The following is a 16,500-nucleotide window of genomic DNA, read 5'->3' on the forward strand; positions in this document are numbered from 1 at the left end:
AAACGTTACACGCGATTATACCGGCGATATAATATCGGTTTGTCCGAATCGTCGTTGGGCGAGGATCTCGTTCGATTTCTTTCAACTATTCGTTGGACACAGTGACGTAATCCTGACCACGTGTTATATCCTAGGCGGATCTATTATGGCTGTGGTACGTAAAATTTTGCACGTTTTTTTTTTCTCTCTTTTTTTTTTTTATTTCGGTTTTATCCGACGCGATCGATCTCGTTTTATACACGTTTTAATAAATAGGCGTGATCGTTAAACGGACACGCGCGATATAATAATGGTATATATATATATATATATATATATTTTACAATTCGATTATTTTCTCAGCGAATTGTCGTCAATTGTAATTATATTATATCATACCCGTGCATGTAAGTTCACTTGTTTTATGAAATCGACAGACACTACGTACACATGGACCATGCGATTTTTATGCACCTCAATTGAACCGTTCCAATTGTTACGATACCCGCGAAACGATATAGATATTATTAGCCGTAAGGAAATATAAATCGACATGTGAACCCGACGCCTGATCGATAAGAACTATCGTTACTACATACATGTTCGCTAAATATAACACGAGGCGATAGAAAAAGCGACTCGCGACTTCCGCTTTATTTTGACTAATTTCGATCGCTTACAAATTTTCGGTCGGCTAGGGGGGGAAGGAAAGGAAGGAAGAAGAGAAAGAAAAAAAATCATAATTAATTCGTCATTTACCGTCGAACGACGCGAGTCCGATGATATTGAAACTCGATACACGTAGACGAGTTGTGAATTTTTTTATCGCAATATCGATCGGGGGATGTACGCAAAATTCGTTACGAGTCATAATTCCCTTCGAGAACGCCATAGCTGCGAAATAATGCCGCCCATTTTCCGACCCTACGGGAATTTTCCTCCCCGAGTTTCCCCGCCTCCATTTCGGCCTCTCCGTTATGGCTGCTCGGGTCCTCGTAGAGTTTAGTACAGTATAAGATGTTCGAACACGTTCCTCTACGCGTTAGTTTCGATTCTCGATTATATTCGTTATTATGTATACATACATACACGCACATAAGCAACGGTGGATATCTCAATGGAAGAATTTTCTACGCAGATTATTTCGAACGGTAGAATCCTTGCGCGTGTCATTATACCGAATGAAATGGAAACTTTTAACGTCAGAAAGTATTGAATCGGTATTATTTACGGAATATCGCAGCCGGTCGAGCCGTTGTTCGGCGTTAAGTTTTCATTTTATCGAAAACAATCTTAGAGGTAAAGGACAAAGCAGATTCGAAGGCAGCCGTGTTGATATTCTCCGAGTTCATGTTTGCGTTGCAAATTCGATCGAAGCCCCGCTTCGTTAAACTCCTCTGAATAACAGACAACAATGTTTGAAATAACCGTTACAAAGAGCGTGAAGAGTGACAATGGGTTACATAAATTGCGGTAACTTTGTTGTTGGACGACGGTATCAATTTCCGCGGGCCGTCTAACAAACGATTTCTCTGTCTATTCGGGTATTCGACCGGAAGAAATTAGACAGATTCATTGTACAAACGATTTCGCTGAAGTGAATGGACGTTCGAAAAAATTCACCCGAATCCCCGACGAAGTACAAAAGAACAGAACTTCAACAAGAAATGAACGAACATTGTGCCGATAGCTTTCCACGTTTCCATGGTAAATAATTGCGTGGATACACACAGCCGCCGCATCACCGCTACCTCGTCCTCGTAGAACTTCGTCGAGTTAAAATCTAGTACAACTCGGCAATTGGTCTCCGTATATTGTTTGACAAACTAATAGGTAAACAATAATATTACCTATTTCTTATTGTACACGAATAACTATGTATACCTACGGTGCACGTATGTTCTCATTCACGTCGGTTGAATATTCCGCGTACGACCGATGATCGGTTATGGGATGCCGAACGCTCGTTTTTTCTTTCTTTCTTTTTTTTCTTTTCTTTTTTTTACTTCTTCAAAAATACGTAATTTCATCGTGGGTATAGATGTTTTGTAAACTAGTGCCGATATTACGGATCGACGTACATATGTGAAAATAAATTTCTCATAAATTCAACAAATCAAACACACGTACAATGAAAATTGACGGTAATTTTTACATCACGTACTCGACCGCACGTTGAAAGTCAATTTTAAAAACGATCTCACGATTTCCACGGCTCCGCGTATCCGAAGAATAAAGAAAAATAATAAAAAAAAATTATACGGTGTAATTCTTCTACGATTATTCTTCCGTTTTATCCATGAACCTCCTCTCTTTATTTGCGTAAACTTTTGTTAGCTTTATTCGTGATTAATAATGTATAATAATATATATTATATCAATAAATATCGTATATATATTAATGTTTTATTCCATCATCATCATCATCATCATCATCATCATCATTATTACTATTATTATTATTTTTCATATCTGTTTCCATCGATTAATTAAATAAATAACTCTTGACTGTGATAATTAAACAAAATATTTTACAAAAGTAAATAGATAGCTGCGTAAGTAGCTATATGTGAGTGTTTGGTGAAAATGAGGGTAAGGGGGGACAGAAGCGCTATGTCGTCTGTTTTAAGAGCAACTTGCACAGAGATACCGGCTAGAGAGGTAGGCAATCGAATAAGTGCGTAAATTTTCTAAATATAGTTTTAAAATGCGTGACACGTTTTGAAGAAAATTAGGAGATCTGACGAATCGTTGAAATAAATGAAATATAACTTACGGCGAAGCGTCGTTTCGTCCCATTGACAAAATAGAAAGTTTCAAGGAACGCAAACGACACTTCCGGATTCGAAAATTGCAAGCAAATATAGTAGTAGCTCCAGTTCGAGTTTGTGACGCTATTCGAAGATCTCGAAATCATTCTACTACGTTTACGTATAAAGAAGCTTTTTTCTCCGATTTTCAATGACAAAAGGGTCGAGCGAATAATAAATACGGGCCTTACCAAAGTTTTTTCGTAAAATAAACATACTATCAATATGATGAAAAACATGCGCGATTCTAGCCGATGTTCAGAGTCACTTTTAAAACCCAACGATCAAAGGGTATCTATCGGTGGTTAAGTTGAGGTACTTTGAATGAGAGGCAAGATGGTTCTAGGCGTAGCGTAGTGTTACAAATTAGAACTATGCGGTTGTTGTTCGTAGAATAAAACGTATCCCTCGCTGGAGACGACCGATCTCGCCGCGATCGTCGATACTCTGCTGTCGTTGTACTCGTGCCACTCGCCCGAGTAGGGATGTTTACAGTAGGCGGTGTAATGACCGGAGTAAGTAGTCCCCGAGTGATTCGCTACTCCGTACAAGTTGTAGGTACAACCGGCAACTCTGGGAGCGGAAAAGGCACCCAAGTCCAAACCGGTTAGCGGGAAATCGACCAATGTGTTCAGTTTACCCCGAAAACGTTCCATGGGGGAGAAGCGCTTGAGATCTGGTGATAGATGATATATAGGTTCAGGAAAATCGCACGATCTGTGTGACCTGTGGACGATCGGGGAAGCCGTACAAATATTGTTCAAAGGCTTTCCCGTGAAAACGGAATTACGTAACCGGTGGACGGGTGTTGCGCGATACGTGATCCGGGAAACCCCGAATCGGCCGATTGTAAAAACGAACGTTGTAAAGCAGAAATATATATACATCTCGAACGCCGAAATCCGATTGGAAAGGATACGTATTACCAAAATCTTTGGAAATTTCTGGATGCTGAAACTCTTGGTGCATTTTCTTCTCATTTGACATTTGGAACAGGTCGGCTTCTCGTCCCCGTCCATTATCTCCTCTCTCGTGAAGTGTTCCAGGCACTGATTGAGCTTCACCGTTCCGCTCCTCGTCGGTATCGGCAAACTCAAATCCCAGAAGGGATCCAGGGTAACCGAAACGTGACCGCAAGACGTACAGTGCAACGACGATCTCAATTGACCAACGAAAACATCGACGATAGTACTGTCCTCGTTTCTCAGATACCGCTTCCAACTTTCAGCTGCCTTCTGGCTATCCCTGAATCGAGAAAATTGTGAAAAAAAATTGATCAGCTATCGCTTCGGCGTCAATTCATCACTTGTCGTTTCTAAAAACTTTGCAAGCTCGATGCGAGGGCAAGACTCACGAGTAATGGTCGGGTATGTCGGTGTGTATGGGTTGTGGTTTGACGATAACCCTGTTGACATCTTCGTGGAGGCCCTCGAGCAAGTACCTCAGGAATTCCTGGGCGTCCTGTTGACTGTAGCCCATGAAACGTGGTGCGAATCTCTGGATTTGAGACTTTAGGGAGGCGGTGTTGACCACGTGGTCCCCGCCGACCTCCCAAAGTTCTTGAATGACTTGAGAGAAGGCCTTTATGAGGGCACCTTTCATGCTCGAAGTCGTCGTGTTGATGTCAGCTAGATACTGCTCGTTTACCAAATACTCCAGCAGGGGTCTCGTGTTGCTCAGACATTGGATCACGCTGTTCATAAAACACTGAAATACAGTCATTGATATACGCTCATAGTATTTTTATCACCTCGCGACACGCACGCCATGCGACAAATTCGTCTTTCTATTCGGTATCATGCGTTAGCTCGGAATATCGACTCATTGATTCCAAATAAAGGAATATAATACTGACTGTGTTTCCAATGTTTCTGAGCCCGTTCAATCCACATCGTTCGTCTCTAGGTGTCTGCAACCGGTTGCGTGGGGCCCGGATCGTTGGACTTCCTTCCTGCAAATGAAATAAATTTGAGAAAAAATTAAGCGAGTGAAGAACCCCCCGCGATTGAGTGTTGTTCCACTCTCGTCCATTGACATTGACAAGAGTGTAAACCCCGTTCGTCATTTTCAGTTTTCAGTTCGGTGAAAAAAAAAAAAAAACAAAGTTTGTAAAGCCAATCCGACTTGCTCGGATCGTTTCGAGGTACGTACGTCGAGGGGATATGGAGGGTGGTAACGCACCATGTTTTCGTTACTGCGTAAGCGGTATAGTGTCGAAAGCGTGATTAATCTATAATTGGTGATAAAAAAATTGCATACCTGCTGCTACGAAAGGAACTTCTTGAAAGACGACTCGTTTCGTAACATTTAAATTTCAAAGATATTGATGTCAAAACAAAAGGGCTAAATTTGCGGATTATATACAGCTATAATTTTCACTTTTTCACGAAGGTTTCAAATTCCCATGCGGAGAGTTACCTACATGCAGTACGGTATTATAGGTAGGTGCGAAGCGCACCAGAAGCAAGAAAGCGAAGCCTTCGTAGTTGCGACCACGTTCTTGGTAGGATTCTTCAATTTTATGAAAAGGATTAGCTGCGGGGCTGCCGGTTGAGTTGATATAAAAATAAATAAAAAAAAAAAAGAAAATAATAAAAACCCTTTCCACCCACGCGCACCGAGTAAACGGGGTTCTTTCAACTTCGGTAAAAAAATCAAATCTCCACCCCCCGTCGAGTTTCCGCAAATTACGCAAAAATCAAAAGAACGAATTAAACGTGATTTGCGGGATCGCGCGAAAAAAGTTTGCCAGTAAACCCTAGTAGTTATCCCTACGGACTTACCTTCGCTTTGCGGGCGTTTAAAAAATGCCGGTCAGCGTTGTCGTCGGCACGTGTTGGGGTCGTAGCGACCCGAATACCGTCGTAATTAGATCTTACGTAATTGCAGTGGTCGGGAGGACGGGCGGCCGCGGAACGGGCGACAATGATATTTTCGCTAATATCGAGGGGCGTCGCGACGCCAAGCGCGAAAGCATAACCGACGCCAAGTAACGTGGCGGTCCAAACGCACCACAGACCCCAACCCACCAGTTGTGCGTAAGCCACTTTCGAAGGGTTCCGGATCGATCGACGCCGAATGATCTATTTAAATTTCGCTCGATATCCGCTTTCGAAATAAAACTAAGGGATGCGAAATCAAACGCTAGCCCCTCCCCTCCCCTCGGCGAGGAAAATGAATTCAACTACTCCTCTTCCCCCGCAGACGGAACGCCGAGTTTAATGCTTCGCTCAGCTGCGAGAGACTTACACACCTGACTCACACGTTTATAGTATAGGTATGCAACTACGGTGTAGAAATAGGAACCGGGCGCGGGGATCGAAAAATAAATGATAAAAATCAAAGGCACGCCACTCTACCGTACACACAAGCTCACGATTCATCCGACGCTACGACCAACTAACGAACGAACCACCAAGGAACGGACTCGCGTTCGGCTTAAAGTCTCGACTTCAACGACCAGCGGCGAAGTATACGGTCTATTAATAATTTGTACCACTTGACGGCAAGACTCCGCGACGTTCCGAGCGCGGAGTCTCTAGAACTCGCTCTACAAAATTCCTCTCGCTCTCGAAATTCAAATTTTTCACCGCTTAACATCGATCGTATATTCACCTACATCTCGACGTCGATCGAGCCCCTCTTTTCTATTTCATTGCCAGTCACTAATTTTTCTTCCTATTTTCGGTCTACCGTCGCTACACCAGCGACACCCCCCCAACCCCCCCCCCCCCCCCCCCCATTGAACGCGCGCGGAGTCACCGGAGAAACGTGTACGGAAAAAAAAAAAAAAAAAAAATAACGTGGAAAACAAAAAATCGATCATCGGTTGTAAAAATAGGGAAAAAATTGGCAATTGGAATTTCTCATCGACGCAAAAAAGGTCGCCCTTTATCGCGAAGGTGACATCAATTTTTCACCACTCGACGCCCCGCTTCGACTCTCTAGTTATCGAATGGCAGGTTCCCACGCCGCTGGTATTCCGCTATACTTGACCCAGTGCAGGGGCGAGTTCCGAGCCCCGTCCTTCCGTCAGTTACGGTTTAAAAGTGGATGTACGTACGTACGTACCGGGTGTAGTTTCTGTAACACGAATGTGCAAGTTCCCTCGTATACGGCGGTGCACCTATACATAGGGTATACCGGTAGCCGTGTCTATATCTGTCCGGTACGTAAAATCGGTTGGCGCGAGCTGCAGCGGTCTAAAAGCTGTAGGACAAATACCGTTCCGATAGTCTACTGTTCTAGTAATCTACTATTCTTCTTAACTCCGATGAATCGTATACGCAATTCGAAGTTTATTCACAAAATAAATCATCTGCACCGTTCACGATTCAAGTGAATTTGAATAAATACCGGGAGTTAAAAGTTCATCGAACGAACGATTATAAGAATTATTATTATTTAAAATAGAATCGGATCGGGCCGTTATTGTTTCGTGATATCTCGGGGAATATATATGTATGTGGGTGTATAGAGAAGAAGGGAAATAAACCATTCGATCAAAACCCGTACCAACCTTAGCTCGTTGAACCGAAGCGATCGGGGAACCTCGGAGATTTTAGTTAGTTAAGAATACACTTTGTATTATAAATACCTGAAACTGTTCAAGCTGTATCGTTACACCGAACTGTACGAAGATTCCGTTGATACGCGCGGAACGGAACGACGATGAATCGCGGGGGCGTTCGGATGACGACAACAATTCGACGAAATTTTTGGCCCATACTGGCACGGTACAACGTATAACGAAATTTATTTTCGACACATTTTCTTCGTGGTTTTCTTTCGTCTCTAATTGCGTTGTATCGTTTGCTTCAACCTTTCTATTTGTCTACAATGCGTCCATTTCACAATGGCAACGAAATGGAGAAGAGAAAAAAGTGGAAAGGAAGATAAAGAAGAAAATATTTACTCACGATTTGATCGGTGATACCGCGATAGATGTTTTGATGCGCCGTCGCCGATTGAGACGTGTTTCCAAGTCCGTTCGAAGAACCGTTACTAGTACTTCCGTTTCCGGTATAAGTATCACCCCTTCTCGAGGTCGAAGGTAGCGTGGTATCGGTATTGTCTCCGGTCTGATTACCGCCAGGTCGCGAGACGACTCCCTTATTTCTCAGGGTCGAATGAACACCGCCGGAAGTCAAGTCCAGGGAATTGAAAGAGTTGTCGGAAACCGTAGGCAACGGAAGCGGCGGATTAACGTCGCCGTGGTTATTTAAAATGGCCGAATTTTTATCACCGACGTTATCGACGTCCCCGTTAAACGAATCTCGTACGGTCGAGTGACTTTCAGCGAAATTATCGGTAGCGGCGGGAATCCGATCGTCCGCGTCGTTTTGGTCCTTCGAACGATCGGCGTCGATCCCGTCGGAAACGGCGTCGACGTCGGTCCCGCTACCCTCGTTACTCGAGTTCAAATTGTTGTTCGACAGTTCGATGTTAGTGAACAATAAGTTACTGTTATTGGCGGTAGAAATTTTAGTGAAACCAGAAACCGTGTTATTTACGCACACAACGGAGTCAGAGTTATTGGAGGGTGTTACGGACGAGGCGTCGTTCCTGAACAACGTTGAATTGACACCGGATCGGCAAGTGAAAATTCCAGCGTCATATTCAGGTGGGCAGTCGTTCAGGTTCGAATTGGTCCGGGCGGAGGAGGCGGCTGCTTCGTCGTCGTCGTCGTCGTCGTCGTCGTCGTCGTTCTCGTTATCGTCAACCCCGTAATAGCGTTCGTAAAATAATTCCTCGTTTTGAGGCCTGTTGTCGTCGTCGTCGTTGTTATCCCTATCGTTACTGTTATTGTTATCGTCGTTCCCGTCCCCCTTGAGGCGAAGGAGATGGAGCCGCGTTACCTCCGTGGCCACGCCGCTCTCCGGCTGCAGCGCGGCATGGCTGTTGATCTGCAGCGTGTTTAACGGCGATCTTCTCGTCGCCCTCGGAGGTCGTCCCTGGACCGCGTTGCTCGTCGTCGACGACTCGCCGGAGGCGTTGTCCCTCGCGAATGCGGTGGAAATAGACGTCGGCAGTTTGGCCGCGTTCGCCGAGTTACCACCGAATATCGCGGTAGAATTTCCGCCGCTCGGCGAACCTCCGTAACCGTTGTAACTCAGGGGCGACGACGACGACGATGCTGATGCTGCTGCCGCTGCCGCTGCCGCTGCCGCCGCGGCGTGACGTTCATTACTCGCAATGATATTTGGCACGTACTTTGCCGGCGAATATTTAGCGATAATGTCCGCCGCCGAGGTCACCGAACTACCGACGATATCGCGGGACTCGCTGCGGTCCCTCGACGACGACGTCGAATATCTGCCGCCGCCTACGCTGCTGCCCCCGCCGATTCCGCTGCTGCCGCCGCAAACCGCGTCCGAGAACGACGATGCGGACGAGACTGACGACGACCTGCGAATAAAACGGAGTGCGCTTCAGAATATCGTTGCACAACCCGCGGTGACAGCTGCTCCGCTGCCGCTCTCGACCGAACGGATTTCAACGCACGCCCGCAGGCCAGATATCGGCGATGCCGCGGCTCGCGGGCCGATGGCCAAGGGCTCCCCGCGAGATGGCCGTCCGTTTATTGCGTAACGTGCGATTCGCGACCAACGTCGGAACTCGCGAAGGATAAATTGAAAAGGGAAAACAAACGATCGGTTCACTTAAATATACATATATTATACGTATAGCGCGAATAGCGAAGAACGCTGCACAAAGTCGAACGAATTTTGAATAATTATAAAAGAGGAAATAAGTGGTGAACTTTTATTCGAGATAGAAAGCGCAGGTGTGGCACGCTATAACTAGCTATAACAATAATCTAGATCGACGCGGGGTGATGGCTCATCAAAGTTTACTGTACCCGAAACTAATGCAACATTATATAAGTTCTCAGCTGGCACACAAATCTAATATATATACTATACCCGGTACGGTGTATTACGTTGAAATTTATACGACCCTGTAATAAATAAATACAAACGAGTGAAGGAGACTCGCAATCTGCAGAATTTTTTCTCCGTAAAAAAAAAAAGACCCGTTAGAAATAAATGTCGCAAAATAGTGCAAGTTTCAATTTTTGCAACCCAAACGCTATACAATATCGCGGATATCAATCTCTGTCGGACCAACCGATACGGTTGCCAAATATTTTCAAACCGGAAGATGAAAAATTTACAAGGATTCAACGGCCCTGCTGCTGAAAATGCTCGGGAAAATTTTATACAAATTGCAAAAAATCAGGAATCTATCGGTGCAAAAATTTTCTACACGTCATACATTATAGAAGCACATTTTTATATTGAAAAGGACTGAAAACTCGTCCCACCTCCCTTTTTTTTTTCCTGTATTTTTATATATAGGTACTTTCTCGATTGGTACATAGGTATACATGTACACTGTACGCATGCATGCGGTATGAAAAGATCTATATGTAGGTATATATGTATATCGAACGAAACGGCTGTTTATCTAATCACAACGGATTCAATGAACTTAGAAATATTATAATGGAGATAGAGCACGCCCCGACTCACCGAGAGACATCGATTATATCGTTTAATATGAAAAAGCCTCGCGTGAGCCTCGTGACCTAAATTTAACAAGCCCGCCCAAATTCACGTAACGCATGTACTACACGCGAGAAAGACAGTCAAATTTCATCTTCGTCCGTACCTAATTGTAAGACGAAATTTGCGCACACTCAACGTCGTATACGCGTCGAGTAGTTCGATACATAGGCAAAGATCCTCTAACGATCGATCGACCGGACGTTATTATAACTCGCTCATTCCATAGTAGGTATAGCGTACATTTTTATCATCTCCGTTTTCCCCCCGCTGCATCGACTCGAACGAACTCGCGCTCGATACCCCGTGATCGACGGATACTTATATACCGCGATACAATTTCCAAGGTGACAAAAGGTGATATAAGGGTACGGAGATACGCGTTCCGAAAAATATGTATATCAATTTCCGGGTCAGGGACGACGCGCGAATACAACTTGTGAAAATAATTCAAATCGCTTGTTCGAGGTGGACTGATGTAATCTCGAGATGCGAGAATCGCGAGCCCTTGACGACTGACGATCGCAGAGTGTTTATTCCATCACCTCCTCAAGGCCACGCTCCTAACTCATAATTCCCGCGGCGGCTCTTCGTCTTCGTAGTCTTCGTTTATTATCTGTCAGGCTGCACTCGTAGGTACAATAGAAAGAATCGTGTCGCGTCTTCCGGGACAGAGAAATTATAAAATTCTAATCCTGTGAGAAACAAAATACGGAGACAAGTCAATGAATCCCGTCGCTTACCTAGCGGGCGAGTAGAATCGTTGATAGTCCGACGACGAGTAGCTTGATCTGTGCGATCTGTACCCGGAGGAGGAGGAAGAGGAGGCGGAGCCGGAGCCGGAGCTGTAGTAACCGGACGATCGATCGAAGGAACCGGACGCCGACGATCTGTAGGACGACAGTTTGGTCGTGGTACTTCCTGAAACACCGGAACTCGTGCTACCGGTACTCCCGCTGGAATATCGGCTGTTGGGTGACAGGGATGTGGGCATTGCGCTGGTGCTGTACGAAACCGCTACCGCCCCGGCGTGCCCCCCTCGATGGTACGCCATCGCTCCTGATGAAAGGTCAAAAAGAAATTCAGTCGGTTACAGGTACCTGTGTGATGAAAAACTGAATAAAATAAAACGATGTGTAGCAGGCGGTAGCTGCCCAAGTTCGGAACACGTGTGACAAAATACATACATACATACGTATGTATGTGCAGCGCGCGGAGTTTGACGATAAAATTTTAACGCAAGTACGATACAGGTATAAGGAAATTTTGCCATTCTTGTTTACTTGATTTTATTTGATTTTATTTATTTTTTTTTCTCAATTCTTTTTTTTTTTCTTCGTCTTAATTTCGACCAGCCGCGATTAATCAAACTAAACTCCAACTTCCGGTATTATCGTGCACGCTCGGCGTCGTTGTAATAATGCTATATGTAATGATTAAATCGCACTTCCCGACATGGTTATATATATGTATGTATACCTATATTCGTACATATGTACGTACGTATGTGTCTGAGGTTTGACGAAACGGTACACGTATATGGGAAACACGCGCGCGGATTCGAATACGCGATTACGTATCATACTATACGTATGTGTGGTATACTCGGGACACGACTATAATGGCGTATACACGCGAAATATTCGCGAACAAAGGTATACTATATGCGAAAAAGAGTTTGGAGCGGGAAGAGATATTTGGAAAACGAAAACGTTTGTGTTCTCCAAAATTTCTAATCCTTTTTCCGTTCGAACCGAGACTCATGTAATACAGCTTCTGTTCAATTTCCGACCGTCGTTTGATTTTCTAAATGAACTGGATCTAGATTTTTTTCAAATTGGCAAGATTTGAAAATCGCGCATAAAACTTTACGGCGTCAATCGACGTGTTACTGCATAGTCTATGAATTTTTACGGTCGCTGTCGCGCATATATATATATACAATATAGACACTCGTGCTATAATAATCGGGATAACATTAGCGTCCATTTTTATAGACATATTAAATCAGTCGGGTTGTTTTTTTCAGTAGCCAATTGAATACTCGTAAAACTAAAATTTTTCTTCTTCCTTTTTTTTTTCCACTCTTTTGTACGTAACGACGAACATAAAACCATTATACATATATGTATATGTAATGAGGATCACGGATCGGCACGTGTCTATAGAATTTATTTGGAGGAGGAGAAAAAAAAAAAATGTTCGACGAATGACTCGACATTATATAGGTATTATACGCACACAACCTTTGTAACGTTATACCGATAAGACGAAATGATCGGACGAGATGGAAAATAATAATAATAATAATGACGATAACAATAATAATCGTAATGAAAAGAAAAACGATAAAGCCTAAATGACAATGAAAAAAAAAAAAAAAAACTAAATAGCTACATATAAAAAAAATGCCCCACGTATATGTATATTAGGTACATCCGCAGCGCCGGTATCACAATATACATATACATATGCTATATACGTGGTGGGATTATCGATGTGAGGGAAATAGAGATAACCCCATCGGACGACGTATCAATAATTGATTACCGCATATATACTATAATCTTTCTTGCATAATAGAGAGATTGAAGATCGAATGAAACGCGTTGGAGAATTTCTATTTACGACATAATTATACTTCTATTTTTACACGTGAATTTAACAAATGCATAGGTACGCCGGCCACGTTTTTATTTTAATCGTAAGTAATTAATATACATACTTTAGTAACTGTGTTTGCATAAGTATGTATCGAACATTTATAGAACACGACATGCATGCATTTTCAATAAGCGTCTAGACAATGAAAAAGCGATTCAATTATACATCGCGTTGTGTGTAATTCTGTACTGCTGATACATTATTTGTACAATGACTTTTATATCGCGGCAATAATGTAAAATACAAGTATAGCTATACAATGACTGATCATTATTTCCGAATTACAAGTGCCACATGTCTACCAATTATATAATCTCCACCGAAAATTTTTTTTCCGTTTATTCGATTAATTGGGAAACGAACGTAAAATTATCGTCGATGTAACGGCAGCTTTATTTCTTTTTTTTTTCTCATTTTTTTCTTCTCGGTCATTATGACGTAGATGTATTTATATATGCACACGTTATTATTCAACCGGTAAGTGGTGATTAACAATTTTAATTATAGCACCAATGTTGCGATGTCAATTAAAACCGAAGCGATCGGCACCTAACTTCCGGTCGTTACGCTGCAATGACAATGGTAGATAAATATCTTCTTGTTTTTTTTTTCTCCATCAACTTTTAACGCCCTCGCGATTTTACGGCGGTTTGAATGGAGTCTGCGAATTCTGATTATACAGGGTGTAGTAATACCTCTATACGTACCGCCTATACGTTTTTCAATGTCAATCGTTCGAGCTTTGTAAAACGCGACGTGGTAAAATAGCATCGAATCGCAAACGTATTTGAACTCTGAAGCGATGTTATTTACCTATACTCTATAGCTGGCACATAACATGGGAAGAAAATAACAGCGGGAATATAAACTTATAGAAGGAATGTCTCGAAAATTTTCACATACTTTTTTGGCAAACAGCCATTTTGCATTTTACACATACCTATGGATGCGGCGCGCACGTATACATATAATATGTATTACTGTAATGTAACGACGAGTTTTCCGCCAAGTTTATATGTATATCCACCACCGCGCTATGTTCAGACTGCAAAGATATATTAATATTATTGTTATTATTGTTATTATTATTATTATTATTATTTTCCTTCTTTTTTCGGATTCGGTTACTCCGGTTATTTTACATCGAAAATATCGCTTCGTGTGACGTATGGAAGTGCGAACGATGCAAATTTCGCAATTGAAAGAGAAGCTGGCGAAATTTTATAGATACGCCTACCTAACCTGCGTACGTTCATTTCTATTTCGAAATTAAATTACGGTTTCACGCTCCGGCCACCCGATCTTCTTCGACCAATTTAGGTGTAAAAATATAACATATCCGCTCTCGGCGAGTGATTCGATTGTCTGACGCGCCAAATTCCCTCTAACGAGTAAAATGTAACTCGCCAAGCCCAGCTGCGAAATAATTTTTTTTCGTTGTTTCGCGCGACTCGCGGGTAATAATGTTAGAGAAATATATTTCGAATCGTAGGTTCATCGCGCTGAACTGACAACGAACGGAGAAAAGAAAACGACAAAATGGAAAGGGATTCGACACGGCGATAAAGAGCGTCCGTCGATAACTGGACAAAGGGACAGGTGAACAAATGTTCTTAACTAATAACAATCGCAGGATTACGCGATACTTGTACTATAAGGTCATTGTCGTTAACATAATGTAATGGTTACGTAACGGATAAGCAGGTTATATTATTATACATATGTATATCCATCGATTTGTTTCAGCTTCGAAGCACGATGATCGGGATTCGGCTACAAGAGAGAACCGCGTGTCAGAAGAGGCTGTGATCAAATCAATGGAATCGATGAAATTTCGAACAATTGAAACGGCTGGAGGTTCGAGTTACGTGGTATATCACGGGGACGGCGTCCTACTCTGTGGATAACGTTTGTTGGATTACCTATTTACCTCGTTGTTTACGTAACACTGAATAAAATTAATCGCATTTTCATCTCTACGTAGTTCGTTCGTTTACCAATGTCAACACCATCCACCTCCGTGAAGGGGAGGGGTTTTCTCCGTTTTATTTGCAAAATTAGAGCTACGGATCACGTTGTTACGTGAAGTTTCTAAAAAACTAACCGACAGCCAGGCGTCGCCGTCCGGAGGCTCGAAGGACGATTGAAAGATGATATTCTCGTATAGATGTCTCGGATGAAAATAGACTGATATTTATTGTCCGTAAACGTTCATACTCACTCGTCTGGTATTAGAAAACAATTACTTCGTTGCCAAAGTATAAATCATTCGTCCGTCGGCTCACGTTTTCTACCCACGTGGGTGGGCCCGCATCAAGGGCCGAACGCACGCATGAAGGATTCGTCGAATCGTGTTTGATTTTTTGTTCTCTCTTTTTCTTTCAAACTATTCTCGCTTCACGTTTTTCGAAAGCCTCAACCGCGGGATTCGCGACCACTCGAGATGATAGGTATCCTTTACAAATTAATAGAAAAAAAAAAAAAAAAAAAAACACACAATTCGTTGCGCACGGGGTTGAGTCCCGCGGGTTACTGAGGAGAGAAACTCTCGCGGACCGCTAAAGTTGCCGACGTCAGTTACTAACCCGATGTCGGAATATTTAGCGAAATTCTATACCACGGAGACCGACATGCGTCGACTAAAGTTAAACATCGTAGCAGACGGAGTTTTAGCCGCAAGCGGAGGGACTATAACCTATACGCCCACTTTATGTTGCTGCTCTCGCCGCTAAAAGGGCACTGAGAAAAGCGACACGTGTGTCGGTGAAAAATACTCACGGAATTTAAGGGAAATTATCGGAGGTGTAATTTGTCGGTTGCTTTCTCGGACCTGCCTGTCGGATGATATTTCCACGGCGATTAGGATGGTAGCTCGATAACTGTGTGGCACATATCCAAGATTATTTTTACATGGCGTTTAGGGTTTTAAAATTTTAAAAACGAGAGAGAGAAAAAAAAAATGGAATGAAAACCGAGCGAATCCACGTCGCAATGATAATATTTATTCACTGTGCAGCGGCGACGGTCAGTTTTCAAACTGACAATGGGGACGAAGCATGACGTCATTGTGGTAAATGGCAAATATTTAGATTCTCATGCGACCCTGAGGTGCAAAGAGAGTGTGGCTGTGGTGCGCTCGCTGCTAGATTCGATCGATTCACACAACCATTTTCACTAATTTCACTTGATTACGATATAAACCGCCGACACCGCGTACTCGTACGTTTCGTGAACACTTTTGACGGTTTATCAACGTACGACACACTTATTTTTACCCTTATATTTACCTTTTTTCGCACTCTCCGAGGCCTTTTAGAAACCCTAGTTAAAAGGAGACACCACCACTGGGTCGTCAGCAACGTGTGTGCAAACAATATGGCCGGCTACAAGGTTGTCGTTGCCGATTTCCGTGTTGATAATCTCTCTCGCTCTTTTCCACCACGCGCTAGCGCAGAAAGTTTACAATTCCAGCAGTCACC

General features: G+C 43.0%; 1 protein-coding gene and 1 long non-coding RNA gene across 6 annotated transcripts; one reads left to right on the forward strand and one right to left on the reverse strand.

Annotated features, from left to right (window-relative positions):
* Positions 1 to 21: 21 nt before the first annotated feature.
* Positions 22 to 14,997, forward strand: LOC125502209. Of its 2 annotated transcripts, none has more exons than XR_007280058.1 (3): positions 22 to 154; positions 14,514 to 14,620; positions 14,768 to 14,997. It is a non-coding gene; the product is annotated as an uncharacterized LOC125502209 (long non-coding RNA). The 2 variants fall into 2 exon arrangements; XR_007280059.1 differs by lacking the exon at positions 22 to 154 and adding an exon at positions 11,320 to 11,453.
* Positions 2,554 to 16,446, reverse strand: LOC105690622 (ubiquitin carboxyl-terminal hydrolase 2-like). 4 transcript variants are annotated; one of them, XM_048660065.1, is made up of 8 exons: positions 15,243 to 15,670; positions 13,962 to 14,066; positions 11,101 to 11,416; positions 7,709 to 9,197; positions 4,645 to 4,740; positions 4,144 to 4,496; positions 3,709 to 4,034; positions 2,554 to 3,465 (listed from the first exon to the last, which is right to left on the reverse strand). In XM_048660065.1, the coding sequence occupies exons 3-8, from the start codon at positions 11,409 to 11,411 to the stop codon at positions 3,149 to 3,151; spliced, it is 2,892 nt and encodes a 963-aa protein (XP_048516022.1). In that variant the 5' UTR covers positions 11,412 to 11,416; positions 13,962 to 14,066; positions 15,243 to 15,670; the 3' UTR covers positions 2,554 to 3,148. The 4 variants fall into 4 exon arrangements, with proteins under 4 accessions (XP_048516022.1, XP_012264013.2, XP_012264015.2 ...); XM_012408590.3 differs by lacking the exons at positions 13,962 to 14,066; positions 15,243 to 15,670 and adding an exon at positions 16,309 to 16,446; XM_012408592.3 differs by lacking the exon at positions 13,962 to 14,066.
* Positions 16,447 to 16,500: the final 54 nt, after the last annotated feature.

This window comes from Athalia rosae, chromosome 1, assembly GCF_917208135.1.
Source record: "Athalia rosae chromosome 1, iyAthRosa1.1, whole genome shotgun sequence".
NCBI lineage: Eukaryota > Metazoa > Arthropoda > Insecta > Hymenoptera > Athaliidae > Athalia > Athalia rosae.

Bases quoted from the DNA above. Each gene is read 5' to 3' on its own strand.
- LOC105690622 (XM_012408590.3), bottom strand. From the start codon at position 11,411: ATGGCGTACCATCGAGGGGGGCACGCCGGGGCGGTAGCGGTTTCGTAC. The intron at 4,035-4,143 runs GTGAGTCTTGCC...TTCTCGATTCAG, and splicing joins GACATACCCGACCATTACTC to GGATAGCCAGAAGGCAGCTG. The intron at 3,466-3,708 runs GTATCCTTTCCA...ATCTATCACCAG, and splicing joins TCCAAAGATTTTGGTAATAC to ATCTCAAGCGCTTCTCCCCC.